Raw genomic sequence first — 13,877 nt, forward strand, 5'->3', positions numbered from 1 at the left:
GGGCGGTTGTTTAACTCTGAGAGGCCGTTAATTAACGGCCTCCCAGAATTCTGCTCTCGCGTGCCCCGAGGTGTGCGCACTCGAGAGCATCCGTGACCGCCGGGTCCGCAGGACCCGGCGCATCACGGTAAACGGCCGCTCATAGCGGCCGTTTACCACGTGATTGCTCCGTCAAATGACGGAGTGATCACTTGGAAACAAACCGGCGTCATGTTATGACGCCTGTTCCTCCCTCCCCTTTCTGTACCGATCGGTACAGCGGAGGGGAAAGAGATCGGTGTCAGCAGCGATGTGGGCTGCATCTGCAGTGCCCACATCGCTGCTCACCGAATTTAACCCCTCAATTCCCTGCCAATACTCTGCAATACCAGTGCATACTCAGCAGTACCCTGCCATTACTCTGCAGTACCCCGCCATTACTCTGCAGTACCCCGCCATTACTCTGCAGTGCAGTACCCTGCCATTACTCTGCAGTACCCTGCCATTACTCTGCAGTACCCCGCCATTACTCTGCAGTGCAGTACCCTGCCATTACTCTGCAGTGCAGTACCCTGCCATTACTCTGCAGTACCCTGCCATTACTCTGCAGTACCCCGCCATTACTCTGCAGTGCAGTGCCCTGCCATTACTCTGCAGTGCAGTACCCTGCCATTACTCTGCAGTACCCTGCCATTACTCTGCAGTACCCCGCCATTACTCTGCAGTACCCCCCATTACTCTGCAGTAACCCCCATTACTCTGCAGTACCCCCCAATACTCTGCAGTACCCGCCATTACTCTGCAGTACCCGCCATTACTCTGCAGTACCCCCAATACTCTGCAGTACCCTGCTATTACTCTGTAGTACCCCGCCAATACTCTGTAATACCCTGCCATAAATTGCCATACCCAGCCATACTCAGAGATACCCGGCCATACTCGGTGATACCCTGAAATACCCAGCCATAGACGCCCCCCACCCCTCACCGCCCTCTGGTGCTTCTACCAACTCGCCAGTACGATCAAAGCCAGAATCTTTTTTTTATTTTTTATTTCAGGCTTCCCAGCCTAGAGGTGAGATGTGGGGTCATATTGACCCCCCCAGATTTCACTGTAAAGAGGACCTGTCACCCCATATTCCTATTACAAGGGATGTTTACATTTCTTGTAATAGGAATAAAAGTGATCAAAAATATATTTTGGGGGAAAAAAAATGTCAAACTAAAATAAATAAAGTAAAATGAACAATAAAAAATAAAATAAAAATTAAAGCGCCCATGTCCCCATGTGCTCGCATGTGCCACACATGTGAGGTATCGCCGAGAATGTTAGAGCGAGAGCAATAATTCTAGTCCTAGACCTCCTCTGCAACTCAAAACATGTAACCAGTAAAAAAATATTTAAAGCGTCGCCTATGGGGATTTTTTAAGTAGCGACGTTTGGCGCCATTCCACGGGCATGTGCAATTTTGAAGAGTGACATGTTTGATATCTATTTACGCAGCGTAACTTCATCTTTCACTTTATGCAAACATTGGGCTAACAAGTGGTTAATAATAGAGCTTGCAGTCAGTAGTGTTAGGAGATAGTGTGTGCTGTCTGCGTGCTCTGTACCCAGTACATACCGCTATAATATAGGGCAGGAGACAGCAGCAAGTGAGATGAAAAAAGATGGACGACAAAACAAATTATACAGGGGTGATAACCCTTCCCTATGTTTTCCAAAAAGCTTAAAGATATTTTTTTTGACTGGAGCTACACTTTAAAAATGTACCGGTTGAAAATGACAAACAGATTCAACTTAACACAACAAACCTACACAGTCCCTGTCTTGTTTGCACCGCCTGTATACTGCTGTTCTGAGTATATAGGGCCTGGGGGCCACACGCATTTCCTTTTTTTTAATATGGGTACGGGGTTCCCCTTAATATGTGTACAAGACCCAAATAGGCTGGTAATGGGCAGGGAGGGCTACCCATGCCATGTTTCTCAAGGATTTTCAACCATATTGCAGGAACCAGATATAACATTAAAACCGCAAGCAGTTTTAAATGGTGTTATTTCCGTTTAATGTCATTTTTTGCAGGGACTGTTCTAAACACGGGAAACACGTGGCACTTCACAGGCATACTACAGACACCCCCCAGGCACCATATTTAAAGGAATATTTCACTTTTTTTTTTTACTTTAATCGTCATTAAAATCAGTGCTCCCGCCAAAACGGTAGTTTTTAAAACTTTTTTTTGCATTGACCCATGTCCCCTGAGGCAGGAGGCAGGTCGCCAAACCCTTTTTAGGACAGTATCTTGCATATTAGCCGTTAAAATTAGCATTTTCCAATTCAAACGTTCGAGTCCCATAGACTTCAATGGGGTTCTAACGTTCGTACCGAACGCGGGGGTCGTTCGCAAGTTCTGGTGCGAACCGAACCGGGGGGTGTTCGGCTCATCCCTAATTAGGAGCCTCATTGTGTAGCAAAATTTAAAACAGTTATTCCAGATAAAAAAAACATGGTAATAGACTCACATGTAAGGGTGGCTAAAAGCCTGGCACCCGGTGTGAACAGCAGGTAAGTTCCTCTCACTATTCCTCTCACGGCCCATCTGATTGGCTGAAACATGTAGAGGTTGGTCCGCCTTATCACGTCATTGAGACACACTTCCGGTACCGGAAATCAACCAGTATACCGCGGAGGTGGCTTACCACTGCTTATGGGCAGATTTCCTGGGAACTTACCTGCTGTTCACCGGGTGCCAGGCTTTTAGGCACCCTTACATGTGAGTCTATTACCATGTTTTTTTTTATCTGGAATAAATGTTTTAAACGTTGAGGCCTTTTTTTGTAATTTTTATGAGGAACATCTGTCCTAAACAATGTTAGTACATAGAGGAATGAGGCACTCCATATTATGTCTATTCCTATGAGGAAACAACTATCTTAAACCACATCAGCCCACATAAAATCCACAGGGACCGCCCCACATGTGTGTTTGACCAAACTAGAAATAGTTGGTCCATTTGAAGGGCTGAGTTCACATCGGGGGCACCGTCTTGTGAGCACATATCAAGCACTTATCAAGCACGGATTCGTATTCACTTTGTAGAGCACGAGCACTTTACTTGGGATTTGGAACTTTTATTGCTTCAAGGTTATTGATGTTTGCATGGAACAAATATTCTGCATGGGACTTTTTTAGTGATTTTTTTCAAAGTCGCATCGGTTTCAAATGTGATATTAATTTAACATATTTTGGCACTTAGCGCAGTATATTTATTTTCTGTACATGTGAAAAGGCCAATGCGCATAAAAAAAAAACTGAAACAAAAAAAAAACAACCAGACCAGACCAAGGCATGTAGCCCTGGTGGCAAATAATAGGAGGGCAGTGAATATGTGTGTGTGTGTGTGTGTGTGTATATATATCAATAGCTACATCTCAGAATATAGAACCTGTGATAACACTTGACTGCTTATTTCAACACAATAATTGCAATTATATATTTTTTGGGGATCCCAAATGTTACAGTTGTGGTGGGAAGAAGAGGCAATTCTACAGTTCTACAATGTGGAGGTGATCCTGGAGATAATATAACGGGAGTTATATGGAAGATCCATCACATTAATAATTCTTCGTGTTTATCCTCATATGCTAACCTTGCCAAAAGAGAACCCCAGACAAACAGCAGCTGCAGTACAAAAATGACACGTACCAATCTAACACTGACCATCCAGAACACCCAGATATCTGATGAAGGAAATTATACCTGTGAGATGTCACATACTGAAGGGACCTTCATCACTACAACTATTTTACAAGTATTAGGTATGTTGTAACCTATTCATTTTTCTTTTATAATATAAAAAAATGTTTGCTTCTTCAAATACTCAAGCAAAACTACCCAATTAGAACATTAACTTCACCTTTAACAAAATGTATAATGCAAATAAAGACAATAGGGTTTATTTACCAAAGGCAAATAAGCTGTTCATTCACAAGGGCATTTTCACTTTGCAATGGAATGTTCCCTTATTATAATGAATGAGGTGAAGCTCTGCTGACTTCCAGCATTCAATCAGTGCAAGCAAAAAAAAATAAAAAATCTTTATATTCCTTGCACATGATTGGGTATTCTTTACAAAGTGAATTTCCACCACATTCACCAAGCTAAGGGAAAATCCACTTAAAAAGTGAACAGCCTGAACAGTGATCACTACTGTCTTCTTGTCCATGCAGGTTAATGTGACAGTGTCTGTGCAAAGTGACCTCCGACTCCCTAATAATCACTGTGCCTGTGCTCCCTCGCTGCTCCTTCCTTTTCTACAGCCAGGGACAATACCCAATGCTTTTGGATATGGAGGAGCACGTGACTTCCACCCCTGAGGCACTGCTTAGAGCTAATCTCACCGAATAAAGTGTAGAGCTGCTGTAAACATACTTCAATATATAAATTTAAAAAATGTTAAACATAAAATTGTCCAGCATGCTGGAAAATAAGTGTAAATTGTGCTGTTACTGCATTTCAATAAAACTTTCATATAACAGACCTTTATACGAATGGACATATGCTGTGCTCACACTTATTATTAAAATAAAAATCTATAATTCATTTAGAATAGTAAACCAAAAATTTCATATTACAATATTCTGCTGTTGATTGATAAACATGTATAGGTCAAATATCCACTTTTCCCTTTAAGGGGTCATAGCCTTACTCTCCTCTCTACCACCTTCAGGACTCTACCTTCCACCTTCAGGACTCTGCCTTCCACCTTCAGGACCCTACCTTCCACCTTCCACCTTCAGGACCCTACCTTCCACCTTCCACCTTCAGGACTCTACCTTCCACCTTCCACCTTCAGGACTCTACCTTCCACCTTCAGGACTCTGCCTTCCACCGTCCACCTTCAGGACTGTCTTCCACCTTCAGGACACTGCCTTCCACCTTCCACCTTCAGGACTCTGCCTTCCACCGTCCACCTTCAGGACTGTCTTCCACCTTCAGGACACTGCCTTCCACCTTCCACCTTCAGGACTCTGCCTTCCACCGTCCACCTTCAGGACTGCCTTCCACCTTCAGGACACTGCCTTCCACCTTCCACCTTCTGGACTCTGCCTTCCACCTTCAGGACTCTGCCTTCCACCTTCTACCTTCAGGACTCTACCTTCCACCTTCAGGACTCTGCCTTCCACCTTCTGGACTCTGCCTTCCACCTTCAGGACTCTGCCTTCCACCTTCAGAACACTGCCTTCCACCTTCAGGACTCTGCCTTCCACCTTCTACCTTCAGGACTATACCTTCCACCTTCAGGACTCTGCCTTCTACCTTCAGGACTCTGCCTTCCACCTTCCACCTTCAGGACTCTGCCTTCCACCTTCAGGACTCTACCTTCCACCTTCAGGACACTGCCTTCCACCTTCCACCTTCAGGACTCTGCCTTCCACCTTCTACCTTCAGGACTCTAACTTCCACGTTCAGGACTCTACCTTCCACCTTCAGGACACTGCCTTCCACCTTCAGGGCTCTGCCTTCCACCTTCTACCTTCAGGACTCTGCCTTCTACCTTCAGGACTCTGCCTTCCACCTTCAGGACCCTACCATCCACCTTCAGGACCCTACCTTCCACCTTCAGGACCCTACCTTCCACCTTCAGGACTCTACCTTCCACTTTCTACGTTCAGGACCCTACCTTCCACCTTCAGGACCCTACCTTCCACCTTCAGGACTCTATCTTCCACCTGCCACCTTCAGGACTCCTTCAAACTTTCCACCTTATATCACAAATTGCCAACTCTTTCCCTTTATTCCCTTTTCTTTATTAAGAATAGTAAAAACACACTCACATGTATCCATGCACTAATCTAGTGTGCTGCAGAATTCGCATGCAAATGTCCCCTCAAGAGATCTATACTTTGTGAACAGCCCCGCTCAGCTTGGTGCCTGTCTACTTCCTATAATTTCGTGATGATGTCACCGACTCTGCCTTTATGTGTTACGTCACTAGTTGCCAATATCTGTATGTGATATTAGGTGGAAAGTGGAATTGAAGGAAAAGGAGTACTGAAGGTTGAAGAGGGGAGAGTGAGGATATAATTCCTTAAAGAGGTTAAATTTGACCTATAAATGTTTATCAGTCAACCACAGAGGTGAGAGCAAAATGAGCACTGAGGGGTTAAACACTTGGATGAAATGTGTTATATATCTCTTCTCTGAACACCTATTTCTTTATGAGCACTGGAGTTGGACTGATCTATTTATATAGGGACTGGAATATTCAACACTAAATGAACTATAGTTTGTTATTTCATTAATAAGTGGGAGCACAACACATCTCCATTTTATATAAAGGGGGATATTAGGACATTTTCTTTGAAACACAGTAATAAAACAATTTACACTTATTTTCCAGAACACTAGGTCATTTTTTTGTATACATATTTCTATTAATTTTAGACATTAAAGTTGTCATATTGTTGTAATTCTGTCTATTCTATTATTTTCTATTGTATCCTATTCTTTTCTATTCACATTAAAAATGATTCTGTTTTAAATTCTAATTTCAGAAGATGGTTTTATTCTATTCTATTTTTTTCTACTCCTATTCTATTCTTTTCTATTTGATGCTTTTCTTTTCTATTCAAATATATTCTTTTCAAATTTGAAATGTAGTTTATTTTATTCTATTTTTGGGAAATGGTTAAATTATTTCTATTCTATTATATTCTATTGTTTTTTTTTAAATGCTATTCTATTCTTTTATTTTCTATTCTCGTCTATTCTATTCAAATTTGAATTTATTCTATTTAAATTTCTGAAGAAGGTTATATTCTTTCTATTTTATTCTCTTTTTTCTATTCTGTTCTATTATTTTCTTTTCTTTTCTATTCTAATTCAAATGTATTCTATTTTAAATTTGAATTTCTGAAGAAGGTTATATTCGTTATATTTTATTCTCTTGTTTTTCTATTCTATTCTATTATTTTCTTTTCTGTTCTATTCTAATTCAAATGTATAAGTGTATGGGTTGAAACGTGGCAGTTTCTTATACCACTGACATTTTTGATATGTAATGTCCTTGTATAACTTTTTGTTTCCAACTTTGTATCTCGATTTTATATCAAGGTTTTTATTCTCCTACTAGAGCTCATATTTTAACTATCATATCATTGTTCTTTTTATAATACAATAGAAATATATATATATATATATATATATATATATATAATTTCATCTAATCATTTACCTTGCTGCCAAAAACCCTCTTTGGGGGAACTTTCCCATTTTCTAATTTAAATTTATTCTATTTGAAATTCAAATTTCAGAAGATGGTTATATTCTTTCAGGTTTTTTTTCTATTCTATTCTTTTTTTTTTATTCTATTCTATTCTGTTCCTTTATTTTCTATTCTAGTCTTTTATTTTCCATTCTATCCCTTATATTTTGGATATGAAACCAATTTGAATTTCTTCCAAAATGTTGTTGCTTTCATTTGGATTCATTTAAATTCGTTACTATTGTAAAAAAAAATTGTCAGCATTTCGATATGGGAAATTAATGAACCACACGTGACTAATTAATGTATGATTACAGCAGCGCTGCACTTTATTCAGTGAGATTCTTGATTCTTTGATGTGAGAACAGATGTCGGTGCTGGATAGCTGATAAAAGAAATATTTGATATACACTTTATTTCAATTTAGATATTATTTTGGTTATTGTTTATCAGAGGTGTCTGTATTACGAGAGTACTTGAGTTATATAGTGCTTGGATCAAGCTGAATTTAGGAAAATGCCCCTTTATGAGCACTAGATGGAGCTGGCAATCATAAGAAATAAACATATTAGATGTAATATAAGGGTTATTCATGATGGCTGCGAATGGTAAGGACCCCTTTAAAGTGGAACTGAAGCCCCCTATCCTTTACAGCCAAGGAAGCTGCTATCTTAGCCTCTGTTTGTTCTGTAGTTGTGACAGTTGCCATTCTCGGCATTCTCCCCTTGATTGTGACTGATTTGAAAACTGTTAAATTGATGGGGTTAGTCCTGCTTTAAATTGACTGAAACACTTCTAACCCGAGGAAGGGTGGGGGGCCCAGTAAGGGCAGTTCAGCCCCTTTGGTGGCAGTAAGAGTCCAGTCCATTATTTGCGCCAGAACTTTTCTGTATATACATCATTGTTATCAGCACCAATAGTGTAATCAATAAATATTTATTCATATTTTTTTCATGTAGCTCAGCCCTCTGTGTCTCTGAATATAAACAGTGATGGATCTCCGGAGTGTAGAGCCATTGGTGGATTCCCGGCTGCAGAGATCTCCTGGATCCCACATTCAGATGATATAAACATAACCAAAATTAAAGATTTGGATGATACTTGGACAATGATCAGCACATACAAGTCTGATGGAGACAATGTGACATGTCTTGTGTCTCATCCCACATTTGTGAATGTCTGGAGCCAGTCTATTGTATCACCAGGTAAAATCGGTGAGTGTATGTGAAGTATTTTAGATTCCCCTAGGCAACCTTCTTCCTTCACATTTGAAGACCAAAGTGTTAGATGATTTGCCCTTTCCAATAAAAGGTGAAATCGGTAAGTACAGTGGAACCTTGGTTTACGAGTAATGCGGTTAACAAGCGTTTTGAAAGACGAACACATTTTTTTTTTTTTATTCTGACTCAGTTTGTGAGTGTTTTCTCGTAAAACGAGCAGAATTCAAGCTAATGCAATGTGCAGTACTGCATTTGGCCAGAGGTACGAGAACACTCAGGGTGGTTTGGAGCTGTTTGGAAATATTCGGAAGCACTCGGAAATACTCATAAACACTTGGAAATACCCAGTTCCCAAGTGTTTCCGAGCCTTTCCAAGCCTTTCCGAGCCTTTCGGAGGCTTTCTGAGTTGAGTTCAGCCGAGCTGTCCCCGAGTATTTTCAAGGCTCTCCGGTGCCCCCCTCCCACCTCTGGCCACATGCGGTATTGCATGTAATAGAAGTCAATGCGGAACAAATTATCTTTGTTTCCATTGACTTCTATGGAGAAACTGGCACCCATCATTTCATCGTGCATCACACCCACCATGCCTGGTAACCTACTTTACAAAAAAGGATGTCAGCTCTCCCTAACTCTGGGGGTCACCATTAGGCCTCTGGGAGCCTGGGACTCTACTACAATTATTTTTAAATTTAAATATGTGGCTCATAGAAATCGCTTGAGCTAGGGGGTGATGGTAAGGAGCTCTATTTTTTCACCCCATTTTTAACATACTGTCCCCGGTAAGTGTCCCAAATCCCCGCCACACCATGTACGTAAAAACATTACAAAACAGGAAAGATAATTAATATTATTAGCATCAAAACTGCCAAACACACAAACAAATGGGATCTTGGCTTAATTGTGCACACCTGTACCCTCTAGGGACCATTTTTAGTATTGTCTACTATGACAACGCAATTATGCTGATTCTACATTTACTAATACGCAGTCACTTATTTGATGGCGCTTCTCCATTCCCCATGGCAAGGTTGAATTCATTGTTTTAACTGGGTGCAATTCAGAGTCTAATGTCTATTGCTTCACCTTATTCTTAGTAAATCAACCCCCCCCCCCCCCACCAGACTAAATAGTGATTATTTTCTGCCTCCTGCCATTTATTACTGCTGAGGGCACTGGCTTAGTCTCCAGCTCTTTCCACAGATGCTTATGGTAGGAAGTTTGATGAAGACATCCAGTAGCAGTATAGTGAGTGGATGATAGATACATGGTTGCACATTAATGCTGGGTCCAGTGGCACTTGAGTCTTGAGTTTCCCAACTTTGACTTTATCCATTATCATATGTTAATCAATGTACAATTTTGTTTCTTTACAGATAAAAAATGGAAGTTGATCTGGATCCTTGTAGGCTTCACCATCCTTCTTATCACTGCCCTGTGTATTGTCTACTGGAACCAAAAGAAAATCAGGTATGTCTTAAAATACAAAATTAGTTTTGTAAGTTTTACCTCTAAACTGTACTGTCTTATGCCGCGTATACACATAGCCGACTATCCGACGGACTTAGACTGGCGGACTTCCCGCCAGACTGTCCGTCGGACTTTCCAAACGGGCTACTTGCCCACACACGGCACTTTTTCAGTGGACTTATATGGTGTACTAAGTCCGCCGTACTATCCGCCCTACTTTTAAAATGAACGGACTCGCCCACACACGCGGAGGAAAGTCCGCTCATTTCGAGCGGGTCTCCAGGTAGACGGGACCCGTGAAGGAGACGCCACTGGCCCCGCCACCTGGTATGGACTTAAAGGGGAACCCCAACGCTGAAAAAAATCGGCGTGGGGGTCCCCCCAGGTCCACAACAGACCCTTGTCCGAGCACGCTACCCGGCCGGCCAGGAAAGGGGGGGACGAGCGAGCGCCCCCCTCCTGAGCCGTACCAGGCCCCCCCACCCCAAAGCACCTTGTCCCCATGTTGATGAGGACAAGGGCCTCTTCCCGACAACCCTGGCCGTTGGTTGTCGGGGTCTGCGGGCGGGGGCTTATTGGAATCCAGGAGCCCCTTTTAATAAGGGGGCCCCTGGATACCGGCCCCCCACCCTATGTGAATGAGTATGGGGTACAATGTACCCCTACCCATTCACCTGTAACATAAAGTACAAAAAAAAAACAACACACAAGATAAAATAGTTTATTGCACAGCTCCGGGGGTCTTCCGTCTTCGGGGGTCTTCTGGCCGGACTCCTCCGCTATCTTCTTCTAGCTCTTTTGCTAGCGGAGGAGCCCGGCATTCTTCTTTTTCGCCGCGGCCTCTTCTTCTGACTTCGGGGGTCTTGTCCCCCTCTTCGGGTCTTCTGTCGCCGCCGTCGCCTTTCGTTCTTCTTATTCTTCTCCTTCTTCTTCTGGAGATGTTGACTCGAAGCTTTCTCCGGCCGCAATGCCAGGGACGCGCTGCGCGGTGACTTATATAGGGACAAGGGGCGGGGTCATCGGTTGATGTCACATGAGTTGATGTCACATGGCGACAGTCCCAGCATCCTCCGGCCTGTGACATCGTAAGGGGGCGGGGTCACCATGTGACATCAACCCATGTGACATCAACCGATGACCCCGCCCCTTGTCCCTATATAAGTCACCGTGCAGCGCGTCCCTGGCATTGCGGCCGGAGAGAACGTCGAGTCAACATCTCCAGGAGAAGAAGGAGAAGAAGAAGAAGAACGGAAGGCGGAGGCGACAGAAGACCGGGCCACCGCCTGTAAAAGAGCTATAAGAAGGCGCGGTGGCCCGGCAGAAGAACCGAAGAGGGGGCCAAGACCCCCGAAGTCAGAAGAAGAGGCCGCGGCGACGAAGAAGAATGCCGGGCTCCTCCGCTAGCAAAAGAGCTAGAAGAAGATAGCGGAGGAGTCCGGCGAGAAGACCCCCGAAGACGGAAGACCCCCGGAGCTGTGCAATAAACTATTTTATCTTGTGTGTTGTTTTTTTTTTGTACTTTATGTTGCAGGTGAATGGGTAGGGGTACATTGTACCCCATACTCATTCACATAGGGTGGGGGGCCGGTATCCGGGGGCCCCCTTATTAAAAGGGGCTCCTGGATTCCAATAAGCCCCCCGTCCGCAGACCCCGACAACCAACGGCCAGGGTTGTGGGGAAGAGGCCCTTGTCCTCATCAACATGGGGACAAGGTGCTTTGGGGTGGGGGGGGCCACTCGGCCCCCCCTTCCCCAAGGCCCCCCCATGTTGAGGGCACGTGGCCCGTTACGGCTCAGGAGGGGGGGGGGGCGCTCGCTCGCCCGCCCCTCCTTTCCTGACCGGCCGGGTAGCGTGCTCCGACAAGGGTCTGATGTGGACCTAGGGGGGAACCCCCGCGCCGTTTTTTTCCGGCTTTGGGGTTTCCCTTTAAGTCCATACCAGGTGGCGGGGCCAGCGGTGTCTCCTTCGCGGGCCCCGCCTACCTGGAGACCCGCTCGAAATGAGCGGACTTTTCTCCGGGCGGGAAAAGTCTGTTAATTTCAAAAGTACGGCGGACTGGCATACGCACGGCCGGATTGTCCGCCGAAATGCGAGTCCGACGGGAAGATTGGAGTGCAAAACTACTTTCTAAGTCCGCCATACTTTCGGGTCAAAAAAGTATGCCGGAGACTACACACGGGGGGATTGTCCGGCGGACTTCAGTTTGTTGGACTTTTCCACCCGCTTGTTTGATCATGTGTACGCGGCATAATGCTAACCAGTTATCAAAAATAATTGTCCCGAGAATTGCTTCTATTAACTAGTTTGCAATGTATGGAAAGAGCTTTGGGCTACCAAAAGAGATTAAATAATTCTTAAAGTGAGCTTTGTGTGGCAAAGCAATATTTGGGCTTTGAAGTTGGTCCCTGTAGTATCTAAAGCTTTCCTTATACTAGTGTAGCACTTACCCCCGAAGGAGCTACTGATGTTTGCATCCCCCGACTCCAGATGTGAATGACACTCCCTATGAAACACCAAGACTGAAAGGTAAATATATATTGTAACAATACACAATAAATCAACAGTCAAAAGAAGGAAAAACAATAATAAACACTTTACCAAGTATACGGAAACAGTTAGAAAATAATATGTGACCCAGTAAGTAACAAGTGGAGTAATCACTTTACCTCTAATCCCTATACTAAGGGGCAATGCAAAAATAATGTGTAGGTAAAGGGAAAACACTGCGCTAAACCAAAAACAAACAGTACTAAACATATGTGAAATATGTGCACCCGATGTGTAAGTTTACACAATATAGCTGCTAACATACAAAAAAAACAAGTTCAAAAGTAAACACAGACATAAAATGTAGTGCTACAAGGGTAATAAATAAATCTGTGAAAAAGGAAATGCCAAATCCTAAATAGTGTTAGGAGAAACAAGTGACGACAGTGACACAAAAATCAATGTCCACTAATATCTGTCCACTTTCAGTGAGCCATATCTTCAAGCACCAGTTTTCACACACAATGGATCTTGCATCAAACTGCTACAGCATGCAGACAAGAGGATAGGTACTCTTACCAAGAATGTTGGACACAGCTACCATACGGCATTGCGTCATACGAGCTTGAAAGGCTGTGATAGCCAGGGATGGTGAATATCCAGCTGGATGATTTCTTCCGCAATAGGGTTAAATCCACATCTACTACGATTAAGATCCAGGATTCCAAACTGGCAGCTCAAAGATGGGTGGACCACCAAAAGTCGATCTTGTAAAGATTCCTCCAAGGTTACTTATCAGAGGCCAAACATAGGGGAGAAAATGATATGGAGGCGCTCCACATAGTATAGGTCAACCAATGACATTTTATTGAAAAAAGTTTAAAAACACCATACAAAATGATGATATAACATAAAAAATCAGGTGATAAAATAAAAGCAATACGGGAGGCAGAAAATGCTGGCCCTACACATTTCGACCGCAAAGTCTTCTACTGCCCCTATGTTTGGCCTCTGATGAGTCACCTTGGAGGAATCTTTACAACAGGGATATGCAATTAGCGGACCTCCAGATGTTGCAGAACTACAAGTCCCATGAGGCATAGCAAGACTCTGACAGCCACAAGCATGACACCCAGAGGCAGAGGCATGATGGGACTTGTAGTTTTGCAAAAGCTGGAGGTCCGCTAATTGCATATCCCAGCTTTAAGAGATCGACTTTTGGTGGTCCACCCTTCTTTGAGCTGCCAGGTTGGAATCCTGGATCTTGACTGTAGTAGATGTGGATTTAACCCTATTGCGGAAGAAATCATCCAGCTGGATATTTACCATCCCTGGCTATCGCAGCCTTTCAAGCTCGTATGACGCAATGCCGTATGGTAGATGTGTCCAACATTCTTGGTAAAGTGGACAGATATTAGTGGACATTGATACTTGTGTCACTGTCTTACTTGTT

The 13,877-nt window shown here is 43.4% G+C and overlaps 1 protein-coding gene across 2 annotated transcripts in view; it reads left to right on the plus strand.

Annotated features, from left to right (window-relative positions):
• Positions 1 to 13,877, plus strand: part of LOC143981721 (cell surface glycoprotein CD200 receptor 1-A-like) — a 61,528-nt gene that overhangs the window by 27,014 nt on the left and 20,637 nt on the right. Inside the window, exons 2-4 of one of the 2 annotated variants that reach the window (XM_077479765.1) lie at positions 3,504 to 3,800; positions 8,209 to 8,454; positions 9,843 to 9,936. In XM_077479765.1, the coding sequence (XP_077335891.1) occupies positions 3,504 to 3,800; positions 8,209 to 8,454; positions 9,843 to 9,936 (637 nt within the window). Of the gene's footprint in view, positions 1 to 3,503; positions 3,801 to 8,208; positions 8,464 to 9,842; positions 9,937 to 13,877 lie in introns of both variants that reach the window. The other variant, XM_077479764.1, reaches the window with a different exon arrangement.

Source organism: Lithobates pipiens, unplaced genomic scaffold (genome assembly GCF_037356315.1).
Source record: "Lithobates pipiens isolate NorthernLeopardFrog02 unplaced genomic scaffold, aLitPip1_a1.2 Scaffold_16, whole genome shotgun sequence".
Classification (NCBI taxonomy): Eukaryota; Metazoa; Chordata; class Amphibia; order Anura; family Ranidae; genus Lithobates; species Lithobates pipiens.